This window comes from Doryrhamphus excisus, linkage group LG8 (genome assembly GCF_037039965.1).
Source record: "Doryrhamphus excisus strain RoL-2023G ecotype Guam linkage group LG8, RoL_Dexc_Guam_v1.1, whole genome shotgun sequence".
NCBI classification, from domain to species: domain Eukaryota; kingdom Metazoa; phylum Chordata; class Actinopteri; order Syngnathiformes; family Syngnathidae; genus Doryrhamphus; species Doryrhamphus excisus.
This window is the reverse complement of record NC_136364.1, coordinates 5,443,456-5,462,801: the sequence shown is the minus strand read 5'-3', so window position 1 is coordinate 5,462,801 and position 19,346 is coordinate 5,443,456. Positions and strand designations below refer to the sequence as shown.

At 42.3% G+C, this 19,346-nt stretch overlaps 3 protein-coding genes across 3 annotated transcripts; 2 read left to right on the top strand and 1 right to left on the bottom strand.

The window, feature by feature from the left end:
• Positions 1 to 309: 309 nt before the first annotated feature.
• mlf1 (myeloid leukemia factor 1) lies at positions 310 to 9,676 on the top strand. Its single transcript, XM_058080726.2, has 7 exons — positions 310 to 485; positions 2,120 to 2,282; positions 5,827 to 5,910; positions 5,979 to 6,104; positions 6,986 to 7,145; positions 7,227 to 7,365; positions 8,917 to 9,676. Exons 1-7 carry the CDS (start codon positions 436 to 438, stop codon positions 8,969 to 8,971), a joined length of 777 nt encoding a protein of 258 aa, XP_057936709.2. The 5' UTR covers positions 310 to 435; the 3' UTR covers positions 8,972 to 9,676.
• On the bottom strand, positions 8,564 to 11,018 carry med29 (mediator complex subunit 29). The gene is made up of 4 exons (XM_058080735.2): positions 10,857 to 11,018; positions 10,694 to 10,752; positions 10,532 to 10,616; positions 8,564 to 10,228 (listed from the first exon to the last, which is right to left on the bottom strand). The coding sequence occupies exons 1-4, from the start codon at positions 11,013 to 11,015 to the stop codon at positions 10,001 to 10,003; spliced, it is 531 nt and encodes a 176-aa protein (XP_057936718.2). The 5' UTR covers positions 11,016 to 11,018; the 3' UTR covers positions 8,564 to 10,000.
• Positions 11,019 to 11,347: 329 nt separating this feature from the next.
• Positions 11,348 to 18,850, top strand: ppp2r1bb (protein phosphatase 2, regulatory subunit A, beta b). The gene is made up of 15 exons (XM_058080725.2): positions 11,348 to 11,516; positions 12,362 to 12,452; positions 12,613 to 12,713; positions 13,263 to 13,495; positions 13,583 to 13,730; positions 13,816 to 13,971; positions 14,078 to 14,192; positions 14,266 to 14,336; positions 15,304 to 15,438; positions 15,904 to 16,077; positions 16,175 to 16,235; positions 17,282 to 17,436; positions 17,709 to 17,851; positions 17,974 to 18,065; positions 18,143 to 18,850. The coding sequence occupies exons 1-15, from the start codon at positions 11,439 to 11,441 to the stop codon at positions 18,157 to 18,159; spliced, it is 1,770 nt and encodes a 589-aa protein (XP_057936708.1). The 5' UTR covers positions 11,348 to 11,438; the 3' UTR covers positions 18,160 to 18,850.
• The last annotated feature ends 496 nt before the right edge of the window (positions 18,851 to 19,346 follow it).

The following is a 19,346-nucleotide window of genomic DNA, read 5'->3' as shown; positions in this document are numbered from 1 at the left end:
ATAGCCAGTGTGGTAATGAAGTCCTTAATATGTTATATTACAACTCACATACAGTTAACATTCATGTTATTTCATTCTTCACAGAGTTTTCATCACAGTTAAAATAATCCTCAAAGTGTGTAATATTCACAGAACTCACGTAATTAATTTATTTTTTAACCGTTATTTTGACGATGACGCGTGTAAAAGAAATGACTTTTAACGTTCCAGAGCGCGGTCGCCATGGCAGCCGTTGCCAACACCAAACCAGCCAATCAGAAAGCTGGGTTTGCGTCACGTGGCCCACGGTCCTCAATAACGACGCTGCCAACTCCTCCATTAGCGACACTGGAGCACAGTGTTGGACCTGCTGCCGCTGCCGCACCTGTGGATTATGTTTTTGTAAACATATTTTTTAATATTTTATTTGGACATACAACGGCTACATCGGTGGAAATGTTCAGTAACGGCAACTTCAGGGACTTCGACGACGACCCCTTCTTCTCGTAAGTTAGTAAGCTAGCTTGAAACTCTTAGCCATAGCTTCTCCAATTTCACTTATTTTCGTCAGTTAGTAAACAATTATGTTACTTAATCTTATAATGTTACTTGTTATTTGGGACCTTTAAATGTTGCTTCAAGGTTTTTAGGTCGAATTAATGTGAGCGTTCACTACTAACATTATACTATAAACTACTAGCATAACTACTAGCATTATACATGATGTCAACCCTATTTAGATGCTATGATATAGCTTTAAATGACTGAGCTATTATTACTTTTGAACAATAAGCAATTATTGTTGAAAAAAATACGGAAATGAAATCCTCAATGAAAAAACAAAATTGGCATAGGTTTGGTGGAATTTTGAATTAAGTAGTTGGGTTAAGAATATAATAATTTTTTCTTTCAGTGTCAATAATTAGTATTAATTACATTTTGTAAGTTCTTAACAATATATAATCAAGATACAACGATTTCACATTTTATTATACCACTGTGTGGCGTTTTTTTTACAGTGTTTAATACAAAAACTCACTCAAATCCATGTGGTGAATATATTTTCACACTGTAAGGAGTCACTTTTAAAACTACTACGTGAAATATACATATTGTTTTTGTATTATACTTGGCGGATTTCAGCCCTTTAAAGGCAAGTAGATCTTTATTCAGGGGTGGTTGATGAAGTGTATGACATCAACAATGTGGAGCATCAACAGTGACTTACCCCTGAGGAACGTAGTCCATTAGTTGATGGGGCCACTTAAAGGGATAGTTGGGAGACGCCCGCCTTTTCTTGCCTGATGGAGCGCCATCTTGTTTACATGTGTTCCACAGAAGAAGAAGCTGCAAGCCAAATTTCTTACTTGTGTAACTCCAGCGACCACCTGGAAGTACATTTCTTGTCACCGAAATCCGACCAGGACTGAAGTTGGGGAGGGGGGTAAATCACAGTTGATGCACTACACTGCTGATGGGGATGTCATACAAGAAAAAATCCCAACTATCCCTTAAGAGTTTGACTTCTCAAAACCATATTTGTTCTAAATTTGCATCACAAAAATGCCTTATGGGAAAAAATCAGATCTCGGAATCGCACATCGTTACGTTGTCTCGTGTCGTGTTTCCCACAGGACTATAATCTATCTGTGGTATTGAGTTGAGCAGGTGTAGGTAATGTTATTGTCCTATTTGCATAATTAGCTACAATACAAAATGCTAGCCGGGGTGGAGATTTAAAAAAAACTGACTCTTTTTGAAAAACGTGCAGCATTATTTCCATGTTTTTTAACCTTATTTAACAGAAAAGGATGATGTTTTGCGGGCTCCGTGTACCTCTGTTCTTAATATTTCACTGCATTGATAAACAGATGCAGTGTAATGTGAAACCAATGTGTGTATGTGGTTGCATACACAGTCCCATTATAATGTGTTTGGGAGCAGCAAAGCACCAAATTATTCTGCTGCAGTAATTAAATTAAAAAACACAATGGCACACAATGTCCTGTGTTAAAATCCGAAGCTCTGTGGCTCACAAAGTGGCCACACTTGACTCCATCACAGTTTCGGAAAACAACCTTTCCCCCTGGCATTTGTGGAAATAGAAAATGAATAATTGTGTTGACATCCTCCTGTGCAGCGATCCATTCCAAGCACACAGGGATCACATGCGCCAGATGATGAGGAGCTTCTCAGAGCCGTTTGGCAGCGGTGCCTTCATGCCCAGCATTACAGACGGCAGAAGCCGCGGCCGCGACGCGGCGGAGCAGCCTGCTTCACCGCCGTCGCTGAGGGGACACAGGGTGAGAACATGAGTACCAACGACCACATGACCTCATATAATGAATAAGCGTCCTAATTTATATCTGCCTATGTCTCATTAGACAAAGCCACTGCTCGGTTTCTTACAGCTTAAATGGAGCAGCCATGGAGGCCATGTTAGTGTCTGTTGAGTGGAAGGTCAACACCCTTGGCCTCGCCACCCATTCTATATATAGCCCTGAGGAGCTCTATTTGTAGGGCATTGTTCCACTGACACGGTAGTTTTTTGGACAGCACCATGGAATAACATGAATCAATACATTAAATTGGCAAATGGTACAGATTAGCAGCTTGCAAATGCCTGTTGCACCCTGTCTTGTATACTCGAGCCTGGAGCGCTATCTAATGCACAAACAGGACATACAGTAGCATTCGCCCACTCCCTGATTTATTTCCTTTTTCCATGTTTGTCACACTTAAATGCTTCAGATCATCAAGTCAATCACAACACAACCGAACACAAAATGCTGTTTTTAAATGACACTTTTTTTATTATTAAGGGAGAAAAAGTGATTCCCCCACTGTTAAAACAACATAAATGAGATTCATTCAGATCTATCGGTCAGGAAAATGTTCTAAAGCCATTTCTGAAGCTTTGTGACTCCAGCCAACCACAATGAGAGCCATTACCCACAACATGAGACAGTGGTGAATCTTCCCAGGAGTGGCCATCCAACCCAAACTACCCCATGAGCTCAGCGAGGACTCATCCAAGAGGTCACAAAAGACCCCACAACAACATCTAAATAACCACAGACCTCATTTGCCTCAGTGTTCATGACTCCACCGTAAGATTTCCATGATCTCCAAGGTCTTTGGGAAAATAGCAGAACTTTTTGGAATGTGTGTGTCCCATTACATCTGGTGTGAAAATAATGCAGCATTCCAGATAAAGAACATCATACTAACAGTAAAATATGGTGGTGGTAGTGTGATGAATTCATGTTTCATTTCAAACTGCAGTTTGTGTTGTTTGTTTTGTCATTGACTGATATTTAAATTTGTTTGATTATCTAAATCACTTAAGTGTGACAAACATTCTAAAAAAAGAGGCAACTTGATTCTCTTCCTTTAACTTTAACAGGTAACGCTTCTAATAGGCCTTTTCACCTATATCTCAAAGCTGAGTTGCTTTCCTTTCATTTTTCAGTAGGGCTCTCAGCGGAAAAAGTTTGGACACCCCTGATTTAACATTATTTTGAACAACAGCTTGCTCTCCCGTATGACAGCCGTTTGATCCTCCAAGATACACATTCACAAATGCACAGTTATACAAAAAAATAGCAAAGCATACGTTAACACAGGGTCACATTCTACGCTGTAGAGTTTTTTTAGTTCTTAACACATTAGAATCCCCGTTGGAAGCCGGGCTAAGAGTGCTCCGAGTTCCCAGTCTCCTGAGCGCAGCCATCACTGCATCATATCGCCTTTCACAGGCATGTTTATAAATGTACGTGGTGCTTTTGAGTCCACGTGTTTTGTCTTAGAAGAAACACATCAATTGGCACAACACAATATTTTTATGTATACGCATTTAACAATTATTTTGGTGCTTGAGTAAAGCATGATACGGCGTGCTTTGTGGCAGTGGAGAATAGTACACAGAGAACCAAAATATGCAGTGACTCCTGAACAACAACTTCCTTATCCCCCGCACCCCCTGTCCAAGCAGCCTAGTCTAAATATAATCAGGTCCCAAATGGAAGTGGCATTTATTGGTCCAATAGATGCCGTAAATACAGGATAAAATTGGCCCGGTTGATCACGGCCATGAGTGTTATGTTGACATCAGCTTGACCTTTTGGAAAAAGAGCTGAGCGAGCAGCCTTGGACTCCGTGGCCACAGCCTTTTCCAGAATGAAGCCTGGTTTCAGTGTTAAAGCCGACACTAATCTCTGGCAATGTGACCCAATCGCACGTGGACCACGAGTCATTTAACACCAACCTGCATCTCGACACACACAAACTAATACATTGTGGCTTGCAGAGTCTTTTCCAAGATAAAACCCCTTCTCTGCTTTGTAACATGATGCTGTTTCAACCTTCAGGACCTCAGTTGCTCTTTGCTTCCCTTTGGCTGTTATGACAACACGGTCAGTAGATTCACCTGCAAATAGCACTATGCATCCTCATGCAGCAAGTATGGTCTTGGTCTTATGTCGGGAGATTGGTTCACATCTCCATTGGAACATCTCTGTGTGGAGTCGGCATGTTCCCCTCATGTGTGTGGGTTCTCTATAGGTACTTCGGCATGCTAGATTAATTGGAGACGCAAATGGTTGTTTGCTAGGCTGCACGGTGATCGAGTGGTTAGCACGCAGACCTCACAGATAGAACACCCGAGTTCAATCCCACCCTCGGCCATCTCTGTGGAGTTTGCATGTTCTCCCCGTGCATGCGTGGGTTTCCTCCCACATTCCAAAAACACGCTAGGTTCATTGGCGACTCCAGATTGTCCATAGGTATGAATGTGAGTGTGAATGGTGGTTTGTCTATATGTGCCCTGTGATTGGCTGGCCACCGGTCCAGGGTGTACCCCGCCTCTCACCCGAAGACAGCTGGGATAGGCTCCAGCAGAAAATGAATGCATGAATGAATGGTTGTTTGCCTCCCGTGTCTGTGTCCTGCGATCTTAAGTATAGTTGGGATAGGCTTCAGTGAGAACAAGCATTACAGAAAATGGCCCCACGTATACTCGGTATTCAGTATTCACAGCCCTGCAAAAAAAAGTCATTTTTGTCATAAAAAACACCCTTCACCATGAGTGGTTTAGTGATAATACAGGTCAATTGTACAGCATGCATGGGTCCTTGAAAGCACCATAGTTGGTGCTAAAGAGTGACTTCAACTCCATCTATTCCATAATCATCTTAAATTATAATTTGTTAGTGGCGATTATGGATACATTTAGATATTTTAAAGTGAGGCATATATGTAGGTCTTAAACCTGGATTGTGTCATGAATGAACAATGGCAATTGAAGAGAGTAAGGCCAGCGTTGTGTAGCTATAATTACAAAAATCACTCTTGTTGCAAATGTTGACCTGAAACCAGAGGAGAACATCACTGTCAAGCTAGCCGGAAGGTTTCGGAAGAAGGGGCGGTCAAGGTCAAAAACTGACATCTTTACAGATGTGTGGATTAGTTTCTTGGTGGTCCCGCCTGAATATACGCTTCAGTAGTCATATAGTTCAGTAATTCCGGTTTAAATAAAAGTTTCAGTGATCTAATTCAACCTTCACAAAGAAAAGCCAGTCAAGTAAACTTTCAGCTACAGTTTCTGCATATGATGGAAAATGCCCAATGTGAGCACATATTCAAAGCATCCATGTTCAAGCATGATTCTTGGCGTTAAAACGACAAACATTGTATCAATGCGAGTGGTTCCAACTAATAGCTATGTCATTGTTTGCTGGTGTGGCTATGCTATCATGGTTATGCATGTTTGGTTGGTTTCTACACACGTAACTGAGCTGTTGATCAGCTGCTATGGCTATTCTTTGTATGGTGTGTGTGTTTGTGCAGGACATGATGATGAACCCTTTCAGCATGGTTGACAATATGATGGTCAACATGAGGACCAGGATGGATGGGATACACAAAAACCTTGTGAGTTCACGCCACTAAGCCTTGAGAGAGCTGAGAATGTTGTGAAAGCGAAAGCTGTTGTATTGCAGGAGATGTCCGCAGACACCAACGCCCACACGTTCAGCTCGTCATCAGTCATGACATATTCTAAGGTTGGAGACGAGGCTCCGAAGGTCTTTCAGGCGTCATCGTCAACACGTCATGCCCCAGGAGGTGTAAGTGCATCAACAGGAGGAAATGTTGACCCAGATATTAGACCAGGGGTCTCAAACTCAATTTATTTTGTTTTTTTATTTATAAAAAAACAAAAAAAACGCATTTATTAAAAACAAAAAAGTTTAAAAAACTTAGCTTTGGTTCCAATTTTCTACAAGAAAAGCTCTGATAAAACATCCCACTGTTCTCAAATATCGTACTTTTCATTTTTCTACACAAAATAAGATGAAAAATAAATCAAGAATAAAGAAAATCAATCAATCAGTAATAAATAAATATAATAATAATAAAACGGCAAATAATAAGAACTTAAGAAACCACATATAGTTGGTGGGTAGACAAATGATTTTTTTCAGATTAAAATGAACAAAGCATTATTAGAGCCCTGTAGACATGACAAAACACAGCTATACGACTATAGTCACATTTATACTTTTTTAATTGACAACATATTGCCCAACTGCAGGGTCTTGAGACACTTGCTAACTCGCAAACTAGAGAGCTAGCGACCTAAACGGTAGCCTTCAAGTTATTTCCTTTCAACTTAAATAGCCAAAAACTTACCACTTCCACACGGATAGGGAGGATAACTATTAACAGTTGTTTAACCTTTAACATGAACATGAATCAAACGTAATAATTTTTTCTGGGTACATGATACCATACAGCATCCATATCAAACTTGCGCGGGCCGCACTAACATTAAACTTTCATATCAAGGCGGGGGCCTCAAACTCGTGTCCTGCGGGCCGCGTGTTTGAGACCCCTGTATTAGACAGTACATTACCTCACAACTGAGCATTCTCCTCTCTGTAAGGCAGAATTTTGGATGCAGCTCTTGTATAGGATGTCAGTATGACCTTTTGTTTCCAATGTGCAGGTCAAAGAGACCTTGCGAGCGCTGAAAGATTCTGAAAGTGGTATGGAGAAGATGTCCATCGGTCACCACATTCAAGACAGAGGTCATGTTGTTGAGAAGAAAATGAACAAGAAAACCGGAGAGAAAGAGTTCATACAGGATTTCCAGAATATGGACGAATGTGTGTGAAGTTATCTTTGCTGCAGGCACAACTGCCACGATACGACGCGTATAATCTAATAATGGCCTGCATTTCTCTCAGCCGAAGCAGCGTCTTTTGACGAGGAGTGGCAGCAGGAGCTGTCCAAGTTTAAGCCCACTTCCGCCATGGCTCAGCTGGAGCCACGCTGCCATCAAGGAGGTCAGCGAGCAGCCCTCAGCGGTCCCGAGCGGGCCCACAGGTTAGCCAGCAACTCTTTATTAGCAGATGCATTCAACAAGAGTTAGTAGCTCTATTCATAGAGCAATAAAAGCAGGGTCAATGGCTCGTTTATCTTTTTTTACCTGGAAAAAAACAGCTGAGTTGTTGAATGTTGCGACAGTCTTCCCAAAATAGCACACAATGAGTGAAATCTGCAAAGTAGCCAACTTTTTGTTTACAATATGTTTGTAAAACCCCTCACAATACACTTGATACACTTTTGTCAAACAGATGTTAACATTTTCTCACATTTCGCTCCTGTGTAAACATTCTGAAAGTTGGTAACGGTAATGGTTTAATTTCATTTGAACATGCATCAGATTCCAATTGAATGCATCCCATAATCAGTTCCCAGTTCCACATGTCCAAAAGGAGTAGGAAGAAGCAAAGCTTATTAAATCCTACCCCTCCATCTGGTACTTTTACAATCACTAACTGTTACATTTGTTCACTTCCTGCTTTCCTAATATAGTTTAAGGGTTTTTTTTGTTTGTTTTTTTATTTTATTTTTTGTCATGTACCAAAGTACTCTGTGATATGAGCATCCAATGCCATAATGGGTACCATAGTAAGTGTCAATATAGTGATATATATAGCACATCATGGCTGGTTCAAGACTCTTCATCCTTGTATTTAGCAAACATCAACTGCTTGTATTGTTTCTTGAATTGGCTCATTGTTGTGCATTGTTTGATTTCCTTACTCAATCCATTCCATAGTTTGATTCCACATACTGAAATGCTATGGCTAGCATAACGTAGAAGTGTTTCAAATGTACTTCTTCCCTGAGATCATATTTCTCCTCTCTTGTAGAGAAGTATTGGATGACATTTTTAGCTAATTGCTTATTTTTAGCCTTATGCATTATGTTACCTGTTTGAAGATTTGAAGTATTTGTGATTTTAGAAATAAGGAGTTAGTATGTTCTCTGTAGGCGGCATTATGAATTATCCTTACTGGCCTTTTTTGCAGTACATTTAGCCAGTGAAGATTGCTTTTATAGTTATTAGCCCATATTTCCACACAATAAGTAAGATATGGTAGAACCAGAGAGCAATAAAGAGTGTGGAGTGATTTCTGATTGAGAACAAACTTTGCTTTGTTCAATACTGAAATATTTCTGGCCAGCTTATGTTGTATATTTGTAATATGAGGTTTCCAGCTCATATTACAAGTTAAAATTGTGTTGAAATTTTAATGTTATTTACATACCAGGATGGACACAACAAATAAGTAGGGATGTAAATATCTTGTTGGTAAACGATTTGATAATAACTACATTCAAATTTATTAAAGGCATATCAGTGGCATGACACAAGCCCTTAAACCCTACATTTTAGCTCACAGTTTTACTTCAGTTTAGTTTTTCCGTCCTACATTCATTTATTTCTATGCTTCACACTTTCTAAATGTCGTATTATCCATCGGTTAACCTATTTTTACACATGTATTACATTTATTGCTACCTGTAGGCCACTTTGTTTGATGGCTTATTGGGTATGTTTAATGTCTTTGTTTTGTGCTTCCACAGAGAACAGCCCAAGGCCAAAAGTAACATGAAAGCTTCAAGCGCAACAAAGCAGTAAAAAGATCAACGTTCTCAAGTTGCTCTTGTTATGCACACACATACACACAAACACAAACAACGGTCCCTTGACAGAATCAGAAAGCACATTTTGGCATTGTTGCAGCGGTCACTGCTGACCAGCTTTATCAGCTCTGTCTATAGTCTGTAGTGTCTCACTTTAGTCCAAATTGTACACATCGTTCAGGGGAATGGCATTGAAAAGGTGAGAATATGTCAGGTGTTTAATAACTGATAGGATTCTGCACAAGTGGACCAGTCATGAGCTGTGGTGAAAGCAAGACAAAAGTGCAAAATGTCAACAACGGCAGCATCTGAAGATGTCAGCATAGATGCTACAGTTTTTAAGATAGCTGCATGATTAGGTAATGGTCTACTATTGATCTGATTGGTCAAACAAGGATGCACTATGCATGATAATAGCGATTAGAAGAAACTACATGGAGCCATTACATAACACATTAACACCTTGAGGTAACTGATTCTCTGTTCAGGGATCATTAATGCACTTAAAACCACACCAACAATTATCTGTGTTTATGTTGTCAAGCAGCTGAAATGCCTCATATCTGCTGTAACCTTTGTAAAAAGAACCAATTCTTTCCCTTTTTTATCGTTCATCTGAGGTTGGTGTTTGCAGAGCACCACCTGCATTGGCAGCCATTGTTCTTGCTGTATATTTTTAATATACACTTAGCATCTAAAAATAAACTACTAATATAATCTACTGTATATAGCGTTTGTGTTCTGACACAGTGGGTGACTGCAGTTACTGTGAACTCACATGTGTGCTATTTTTGGATGCAAGTACTTAACAGGAGCACACAATGATTTGGTGCACCACCCAGCTGCGGACTCCCCACCTGCTCATATCTCAGTCGGCGCATTACTACTAGCACACCTGTTCACTGCACAGTACGATGTAATTAATTACATCAGTCTTTAAAGACATCCGTGCAAAAGTTTTAATGTTTGGGTACATTGCAAAAGTATCTAGTAGAACAATGAGGTACAAAACAATGGACTGAGACTACATGATCCCTGGTGGTTGTCCTTTTCCTGCAATCTTTTTGGAACACTCCAGTAGAGCATTATGGATGTCCTTGGCACAAGAGATCTGAGACTTGATCATGCCAAGGTACTGGCCGTAAGACATGGACTCTGTCTGCACTGTGTCCGGTTTTGTGGCGGTCGGGACCAAGTTGGGGGAATGCTTGGCGCTGTCGATGCTCTGGGAGAGGCACTCATACGCCAACCGCTGCACAGGTGAGAGAAGAAAAGTGAGAAGTGTACCTATTGCATGCGATGTATATAAAATACAACAAGCCCCAGGGGAAAAAATAAAAAATAGTATTGAGGCCACAAAATTTGAAACACAAGCATGTGTTTTTCTTGTGTAAGTAAACAGTCACTTCTCAGTATAATGGGGTACAGTTGCACACCACTTCATGCTGCAAACTGAAGTGCATTGTTGAATATGGCTGTCATTCACCCAACATCCAATAGAGGTCACTATAGCTACACGGAAATGATGCTAGCCTGTAGATTTTTTGAGTCTCACCAAACACAGCTCCAGTTGATCGCAAAGAGCATAAAACTCCTCCAGGCTTTTGTCAAAACGCTGAACAGTGGTGTCGCTACTTTTACTACAAGACGAAGAAAACAACACATGATTGATTAAGACACTCATGACAAAAAGCACGACAAAGACAACTGTACTTACACTCCGTTATCTATTGTCGTGTTGTGAGCCAAGTTGAGAGACGCAATCTTCATTAAGTTCTGAGAGGAAAAACAACACATACTTAATTGGTCCGTTGTGTAACGTCCTTGGTTAATCTTTGTTTTGGGGGGCTCCGTGGTGTGTACCCATTGACCGTATTTACCTGCAGGCTTTCTTTCAGCTGAGGGATGAGCATTTTAAAACGGTGAACCGGATCGAAATCTTGTTGACTCAACTGGTGCTGCTGCTGCTGCTGTTGTTGCTGTTGTAAAGATGTAGGTTGTAATCCTGGGCCGCCCGGTTGCGGCTGCTGGGAAGCCATCTTGGACTAGGAAACCGGAAATACAAGTTGGTGTCTTAGGAAAATAAAAGCACACACATATATATTTGATTTGTATAAAAATAAATTGGACTAGAATCTATAGTTGTTTTAAATACCAATTTGACTTACACTTAATATATGAGTTTTTTAAAAATATTCAGATAGTTTTAAAGCTTTCACAAAATACCTAAACGACGTGAATTAGATATTGTACCACAGAGACTGCTTTGGTCTACATTATAAATTAATATTTTCAATTGATAATTTCACATATTTTTACCCAATCAACACGTCGTTTTTAAATACATGCTTTATTTTCCACATTTCGTTGAAGGCAGGCGCAAAAAGAGGCGCTCCCCATTTAACTGGGACAGAAACCCCGTAGTCAACAGTCACAGGCACAACAGCGCTGCAGTATCCAAAATGGCTGGAGCCGATGGAGACGATTCTCTCTACCCTATTGCCGTTCTCATTGATGAGCTGCGGAATGAGGATGTTCAGGTTAGAGCGAGAAATGTATTTTACAGGTCCATTTGTATTCCGCTCGATATTGATTCTTAGATGACTCGGGTTTTGTAAACGGTCATCCGGGTGTTTGCTAGCTCATTTGCTAACTCGCAGCTATGCTAACATTCCCGGCCAGGCCCTACTTCCTCAGCGACAAACCCTGTCCGTACTCGGTTGTAGTCTTTGTATTGACCAAAATTAATACTAATTCTTATGACACATATTCGTAGGGTTGAATTGTACTATAGCAAAATCTATAACAAAGATAGAATTAGGGGCTCAAGTAATGGCGCTATTGACGTCTTCAATTGAATGGCTCACAGCTAGCAATGACAGCAGCGCTGTATTTCAGCCCGCCGATTTTTATTTTGGTTCCACTTTTTTTTGCTATATTCTCACATATGTATGTATTGTATCACTATATATGTTAAAATATTTAGGTTCCCTGTGATTTGTGTCACCGGGTGACCACCGGCGTCACTCCTTGGGCTTGTACCATGATAACAAACGTGTTTTAGCGTATTCTATAAATCAGGGCATCTCGAATTTGATGATATTTAAGCGTCCAAAACCCAAGTGTCATCGCCGTCGAGTATCCGGAATTATTTGGCGATAGAAACTCTTTTTAATAGCAATGCTTGTGATCTATAGCCAATATACAATTCCCGCAAAAGTGGGGAAAAATTAGTTTTGAGTGGACTATAAGGGTATAGCCTACCATTATGGAATATCTACGCACAGTGGTGAAATGTTGTCTTCTCCCGCAATGTACTGTAATCATGCCTGTTGAATGCGGTGTGTCTTATTTATTTTAAACATCCATGTCTTTTTGTATGCAGTTGCGGCTGAACAGCATCAAGAAGCTTTCCACTATTGCACTGGCTCTTGGTGTGGAGCGCACTCGCACCGAGCTGCTTCCTTTCCTCACAGGTAAACCATTCATGCCCAGTAAACCTACCTTTTTTTATGACGCAATAGTCACAAGCTTGTAACAATAGAGCCCAATGTCCATTGCACAAGATGCCTTAAAAGCGTGGGATCACGTGGTGAGTTCCAGCATGATTCTTGACATTGCTTTTCCTCCCGTTAGACACCATCTACGATGAAGATGAGGTCCTCTTGGCCTTGGCTGAGCAGCTGGGTAATTTCACCATGTTGGTGGGAGGCCCAGAGTACGTCCACTGTCTCCTGGTAAGTCTTGTGCCTTTATTGGGCAAATATGTTTTATTGTTTTGGTGGGTAAACCAACCTAATACTTCATTCTAGATCATTGTTGTTAAAAATGTCAGCTTCACAAAAATGGCTTTAAAACGTGTCAGGTTTCAGGGCTCCGGACTGTGACTAAATTTAATTTGTGATGCGTTACTGTAAAAATTAATTCTACTTTTTTACTTTTATATGGTTATACTTTCTGTCTCCACTCTGCAGCTGGAGTGTAGTATCAGAGTAAACTACTCCTACCCCTTTTGTTTTAAGTCTGTTCCCCAACCACCATTAGTTTGTAGGGCTGTACACCCCTTAGCACTTACCGTACCGTTGGAGGTATCTGAAGCTGGCGTATACCCCAGATTTTAGATCTCAACTCGAAGCAAAAAAAAAAAGAGTTGTAAAGAGACTTGGTATGTGCATTCAACATAGACAAAAACGACCTAAACTGAATAGCACATAATGTCCCTAGAATCTCTGAAAGTTTAAAATGAGACCAGAACTGTTGATAACTGACCTTTCCATGGCACACAGCCTCCTCTGGAGAGCCTAGCGACAGTGGAGGAGACTGTCGTCAGGGACAAAGCCGTGGAGTCCCTGCGGAAGATCTCTCAGGAGCATTCTCCAGTTGACCTGGAGGTCCATTTTGAGCCGCTGGTCAAGCGCTTGTCCTGCGGAGACTGGTTCACCTCTCGCACGTCTGCTTGTGGCCTTTTTAGCGTCTGTTATCCCCGTGTGTCCAGCACAGTCAAGGCTGAGATTCGCCAGTAAGTTAATCGTTGTTTGGCATGCAAAGCCCCCTCAACCCATTTTGATGCAGGCTTCCTCATTATGTCTTGTTTGATTGCGTCCAGGCATTTCCGCACCCTGTGTTCAGATGACACTCCTATGGTTCGTCGCGCTGCAGCATCTAAACTGGGAGAGTTTGCCAGAGTGTTGGAGCTGGACTATGTTCGAAGTGACATCATTGCCCTCTTCACTGCCCTGGCCTCTGATGAGCAGGTACAGTCAGGCAAAATTACCTGAATATTTTACCACACACAGTTCTTTGTTGTCATTGGCTGAACCCATCCTCTACTACCATCAGGACTCGGTGCGTTTGCTGGCAGTGGAGGCTTGTGTCAGCATCGCCACTCTGCTGCCTCAGGAGGACCTGGAGACCCTGGTGATGCCCACCCTGCGACAGGCCGCTGAGGACAAATCATGGAGGGTCCGCTACATGGTTGCTGACAAGTTCTCTGAGGTGAACTGTTGTTGGCATCTCATTTGTATCCAACATGTTGGAGTTCATGCGATCCAAGTATTTGCATATTGAAAATTACACTCAATTGGTTTCTTTTTCTTTTCAGCTTCAAAAAGCAGTGGGCCCGGAAATCACAAAGAATGACCTGGTGCCAGCTTTCCAGAACCTTCTGAAGGACTGTGAGGCTGAGGTTCGTGCTGCTGCAGCAAACAAAGTCAAAGGTGAGTCCCTGACTATACCTTTCGTAAAAATCTGTCACGTCTGTTGCTTGATCTTTCTTTTTCATCTTATTAGAATTCTGCGAGAACCTCCCAGAGGACAACCGTGAGCAGATCATCATGACTCACATTCTACCCTGTGTCAAGGTAAAAATAAAGAACTAGCTTTGCAGTGCCGCTGCTTTCAGGTGAACTAACACTCAGTTTGTTCTGAATTGACTTTATAAAGACTTAAGGCGTGTCTCTGTAGTTTTACTTAGTTCATGCCATTCTTAATCAAGCTTTTTTAACGGCATGAATAGAAAACCATTACTAAGTTTATACTTGAAGACATTTCAATAACTGGTTCTCAAACGGGACTACTAGTACTCTTGTGGCGTTCAAGAGCCTGCTGTTCGTGACTGATGATGGCTGGGTTTGCTTGAGCGATGAAGAGCAGGATCACAAGTGGGTCAGACAATTAGACAAATTCTGAGCCTTGGCGATATCATAATGTACATTTACTCCATCACGAACTTTCGGTCATCCTGATGAATTTAGAGTATGACTTTATCGCTAACCATTTTCAAGGCACAACCTTTTGAAATTTCTGTCTTGTGTTAACATTCACTTGTTTTTTTTTTTATCAAGGGAATGAAAAATATATACATTTGTAGTCAATCGCCACATGCTCAGCCTATTTATGACAGTGTTTGAATGCTCACGTTTGACTTTCATTTGACTTTCTGTTGGGTAGTTCACCAAATAATAACCGATTCATCTCTCTGTAATGATAAATTCTTGTCATATTCATAATATTCCAAAAACACGTTTCTCTGCGCGAGGGCTACCTTGCTGAAAAAATACTGGTGGACAAAACGTTGCTGGACTGTAGGTTTAAATCATGCCGCTGTTGTATGACAATACAGCAGGGGGCGCCATTGTTTACTACATGGAACAGTCTTGAAGCATAACATTTCCTTCATGCTCATGTAAAACCAGTTAATTCATCCTGGTTTTTGATAGACTGCTAATTCTTTATATATGCGTGTCTATGTTTATATGTATGCACTTCCCACCCCCCACTTGTGCAAGTATTACTGCATATCCAATTCCATGTATGTGGCATCTGCAGGAGCTGGTTTCAGACACCAACCAACATGTGAAGTCTGCCCTGGCCTTGGTCATCATGGGTCTTTCTGCCATCCTGGGCAAGGACAACACAATAGAGCATTTACTGCCACTTTTCCTGGCTCAGCTCAAGGACGAGGTAAATGAAATGTTGCATTTGTTTCTCTTTGGTGTTTTCTGCCAGCTTGACTAATCGGTTAAATGGGATGGGTTTTGGGGGGTTTGTTTTTGTAATGTTGTCATTGTAACAAGGAATAACGGTTAAAGATATCCAGAGGTCTTAAGTCATTAGTTTCGCTTTTCTATATTTGTGAGGAATCCTGACTCTCACTGTCATCTCTTGTCTTCCTCAGTCCTATTTAAAGTTGGCCCACTTTCTTTCCTGTGCAAAACAAGACCAACAGTCTAATTAGATTACTGTCCAAACTGACAGCTTTGACGTGCAAATTTACATAAATCAAGGTGAAGCTCTCTGAAGGCTGCAGCATGGAGAGTGCTGTCTGTTAGATGCCTAGAGTGCTAAAACATTCTTAATTTCCAGAAATGTATATCAAACATGTGACACCACATTAAGCGTGTTTTTTTTTTTGTTTTTTTTGTCCAGTGCCCCGAGGTGCGCCTCAACATCATTTCCAACCTGGACTGTGTCAATGAGGTGATCGGCATCCGTCAGCTGTCCCAGTCCCTCCTGCCAGCCATTGTGGAGCTGGCTGAGGATGCCAAGTGGAGGGTCCGCCTGGCCATCATCGAGTACATGCCCCTGTTGGCTGGTCAGCTGGTGAGTCGTGCAGCAGAAGTGGAGAACTCTTAGCCTGCATTTTCTGCCTCAAGGCAAAGTTATCAGTTGTGATTTTTTTTTTTTTGTCTTTTCGCAGGGAGTGGAGTTCTTTGATGAGAAGCTCAACACACTTTGTATGGCCTGGCTTATTGACCATGGTAATATGCACTCTTTGAACTCATTTCTGGTCATGATTTGTTGGCCGACCATGTAAACTATTAACACTGAAGTGTCTTTTTCATTCAGTCATTCTTGTCAAAGGAGTTTGTAATTTGTGGACTTCTGTGATTGAAGTGTCAATTTGCTTACTGCTGTCGCCGCTTACTTGACCTAAACCTACTGAATATCCGTCTCGGGACACGTCCCCGACCCCATTAACCCACTTCACACTGCTTATTAAAGCAGCTTGTGTGAAAGCATATCCCGCAATGCCGGTACCAAAGTGTGAAATCAAGCACCCAAGACCCGCTTCTCTCGTCCTGTTGTGTTGAAAGCAATTGTCACTTTCCGACATGTTTGTCACACGCACCCGATGAACTGATTAGCGGGTTACTATGTTGCTGTATGAACACACACACACACGGTTGTGCGTACAAATGCATTGAGTAAATCCAGGCTCCACGGTCAAGTGAATGATGCTAGTGTCTTTGTACGCGGTTGTAAAGCGCACTCTTTCTTCCCAATTAGAGAGACGTGTGATTGAGGACAAAGGGCCAGCTGCATTACATCATTGGAATGTTGTGTGTGTCTGGGGTTAGGGTAAGGGCTGGGCTGGGCTGCAGTTACATAAGAAAGGACGCACGCACACGCTTAGAACGGTTTCCTCACTGACTTCACACAATCATTTTTAGCACCCTTCACCGTTAGTGACACTTCAGTAGTCTTACCTAGTCTAACTGTACGATTATTGTGAAGTAGCGTTTTGATATTATGGAAGAAGGCCTACTTTCTTCCCTGACATTTGGCTTCAGTCATAGTGTCGTTTTCACCCACGGCAGACTGCTGTTTTTTTTTGTTTGTTTTTTTTAAAGCAGCGGCGCTCTTAAACACAACCACTACACCACAAAGGACACTGCTAGCACCTCGCTGGAGAGCGCTAACAAGTTTTGAACAGCCTGTCCCCTGTTTTTAAAGTGCGATCATTCATGTTTCCGCTCACCCGACGAAGCGGTGCACTCATGGTGTCGCTTTGATTGACCTGTAGTGTACGCCATCCGCGAGGCCGCCACCTGTAACCTGATGAAGCTGGTGGAGAGGTTCGGAGCCGAGTGGGCCCAGAACACCATTGTGCCAAAGGTTCTGGGAATGGCCAATGACCCCAATTACCTCCACAGGATGACCACGCTCTTCTGCATCAATGTGAGTAATAAATCCACCTTTTACATGCACTTTCTTACATCTGCCATAATATTGAGGAGTTAACTGTTTAACAGCATCATGCTTGCTTAGGTAATCCACCCCTCAAGTTCCCTGAGGATTTCTGAATGATCCATTGTATAAGATGTCAAATTTACGTTTGGGACATCCTTAATCTGCCATGTTGGTATCTGACTGACGGCGAGCTGGCAGGTCTCCAACTGCTGGAACATTCTTCAAAAGGCACTGATGCATGACGTGTCCCCGGCTTTCAGGCTCTGTCAGAGACTTGTGGACAGGACATCACCACCAAGCACATGCTGCCTGTGGTCCTCAAGATGTCCAACGACCAGGTGGCCAACGTGCGCTTCAATGTGGCCAAGTCTCTGCAGAAGATCGGCCCCATCCTGGACGAAAAGTAAGTTTGGGGTTCGGAGATGTTGGCTTTCATACCCGTATCAGGATGCTTCTTGGACTGTGATGTCCATCATCAGAAAATATGCTATTTTGAAGAGGCTCATGTGGCGATGTTGTCATTAGCACCCTGCAGACGGAGGTGAAGCCGGTGCTGGAGAAGCTGGCCACAGACACGGACATGGATGTCAAGTACTTTGCCCAGGAGGCCATCAGCGGTAAGTACCATTCCCACCCACCCTCACCACCAATGAAGCATCTTAATCTATCATCTCTTTGCCTCTCCTCTCTCCAGTTCTCCCCCTGTCATAAGTTGGAGCGCCGCCCCAAAGCAACACTTTTCCAAGATATTTATTGATGTTCAGGATCAAGCGGTAACTGTATAGACAAAATGGGATTTGAACTTAGGGTTTTTTTTCTCTCCATTTGTCTCTGCATCCCGTCCCTGTCCTCCTCCTCCTTTTGCTGTAAATGTAAGCTTATCACAGGCCACATGTGGTGCATGCTGACTAATACGCTACTAGCTAGACATCGCTAACCCCGCCCCGTCACATTCTCCTAATCACCCCCTGTTGCTTTGGATGTCCTACTTGACACGTCCTGCATGGAAAAACCACCTGCAAGGGACCAGATCGCTAGTCACGTCGCTCCCCTCCAATCCTAACATGGATTCATCTGTGAGCCAATGATATTGATCCATCAGCAGGCTTTTACTCTCCTGTACGGATTGTAGCCACCAGGGTCTTACAAGGACACCGTGCATGGAGCAGAATGGATGCTTTTATTGTAGAAAGAAGTGTCATGTGTCTTCACGTTAAGATCTGGCCAAATTCCAATGTGACACAGTAACGATCCATCAGCACTTTCATGATGGCTTCTATGAACACGTTTGCTATGATGTCTTTTTGTTTTGGTAATAGCCTCCTGGTGTTTTGTTTTCAAATGGATACTTGGGATGCTGTACTACTGTATCTTCATCTGAATAAAAGTAACGCCGACCACACATCAAGGCCTCCTTTTTAACCCCCGAGACACGATGCACACCGTGGCCGATGCAGGAGGACCTCATGGTCTGGTGCTCTGCCGTCAGCAGCAGCTGCGCTAATGAACAAAGCAGCCGTCACCCATCAGAAGGACATTTGTTCCTTCAATGCTCTTTCTCCAACATGCAGCCATCTTCTCTCCTTCCTCTTCTCTTGCTGCCTTTGATGGCCTTGTTTGTGATGTATATCAGCATATCTGCAGCTGGAGCTCCGTGGGGAGCCGTTGGCTCCAGCAGCTTGGAGGCACGGCCGTGTACTTGGAGGAGTAGGAGGAAGGTAGATGGCACCTAAGGGAGTGATCAGCCTTCACAGAAGTTGACCAAAAACTGGAAGAAACGCTGTCATGCGAGGCTATGCCGTCTTATTTCGCTACAGTTGCATCCTGCTACTTTGGGTGGGGGTGGGAGGGGGGTGCACTCAGTCCATCTGACGTCAATGCAGATGCCAAACACGGTG

What these genes read in the sequence shown, in the direction of transcription:
- mlf1 (XM_058080726.2), top strand. Translation starts at nt 436, where the DNA reads ATGTTCAGTAACGGCAACTTCAGGGACTTCGACGACGACCCCTTCTTC. An exon ending in CGTCGCTGAGGGGACACAGG is followed by an intron (nt 2,283 to 5,826) that starts GTGAGAACATGA and finishes GTGTTTGTGCAG; the next exon opens with GACATGATGATGAACCCTTT. An exon ending in CACGTCATGCCCCAGGAGGT is followed by an intron (nt 6,105 to 6,985) that starts GTAAGTGCATCA and finishes TCCAATGTGCAG; the next exon opens with GTCAAAGAGACCTTGCGAGC.
- med29 (XM_058080735.2), bottom strand. Translation starts at nt 11,015, where the DNA reads ATGGCTTCCCAGCAGCCGCAACCGGGCGGCCCAGGATTACAACCTACA. An exon ending in AGCTGAAAGAAAGCCTGCAG is followed by an intron (nt 10,753 to 10,856) that starts GTAAATACGGTC and finishes TTTTCCTCTCAG; the next exon opens with AACTTAATGAAGATTGCGTC. An exon ending in ACGACAATAGATAACGGAGT is followed by an intron (nt 10,617 to 10,693) that starts GTAAGTACAGTT and finishes TTCGTCTTGTAG; the next exon opens with TAAAAGTAGCGACACCACTG.
- ppp2r1bb (XM_058080725.2), top strand. Translation starts at nt 11,439, where the DNA reads ATGGCTGGAGCCGATGGAGACGATTCTCTCTACCCTATTGCCGTTCTC. An exon ending in TGCGGAATGAGGATGTTCAG is followed by an intron (nt 11,517 to 12,361) that starts GTTAGAGCGAGA and finishes TTTTGTATGCAG; the next exon opens with TTGCGGCTGAACAGCATCAA. An exon ending in CCACGCTCTTCTGCATCAAT is followed by an intron (nt 17,437 to 17,708) that starts GTGAGTAATAAA and finishes CCCGGCTTTCAG; the next exon opens with GCTCTGTCAGAGACTTGTGG.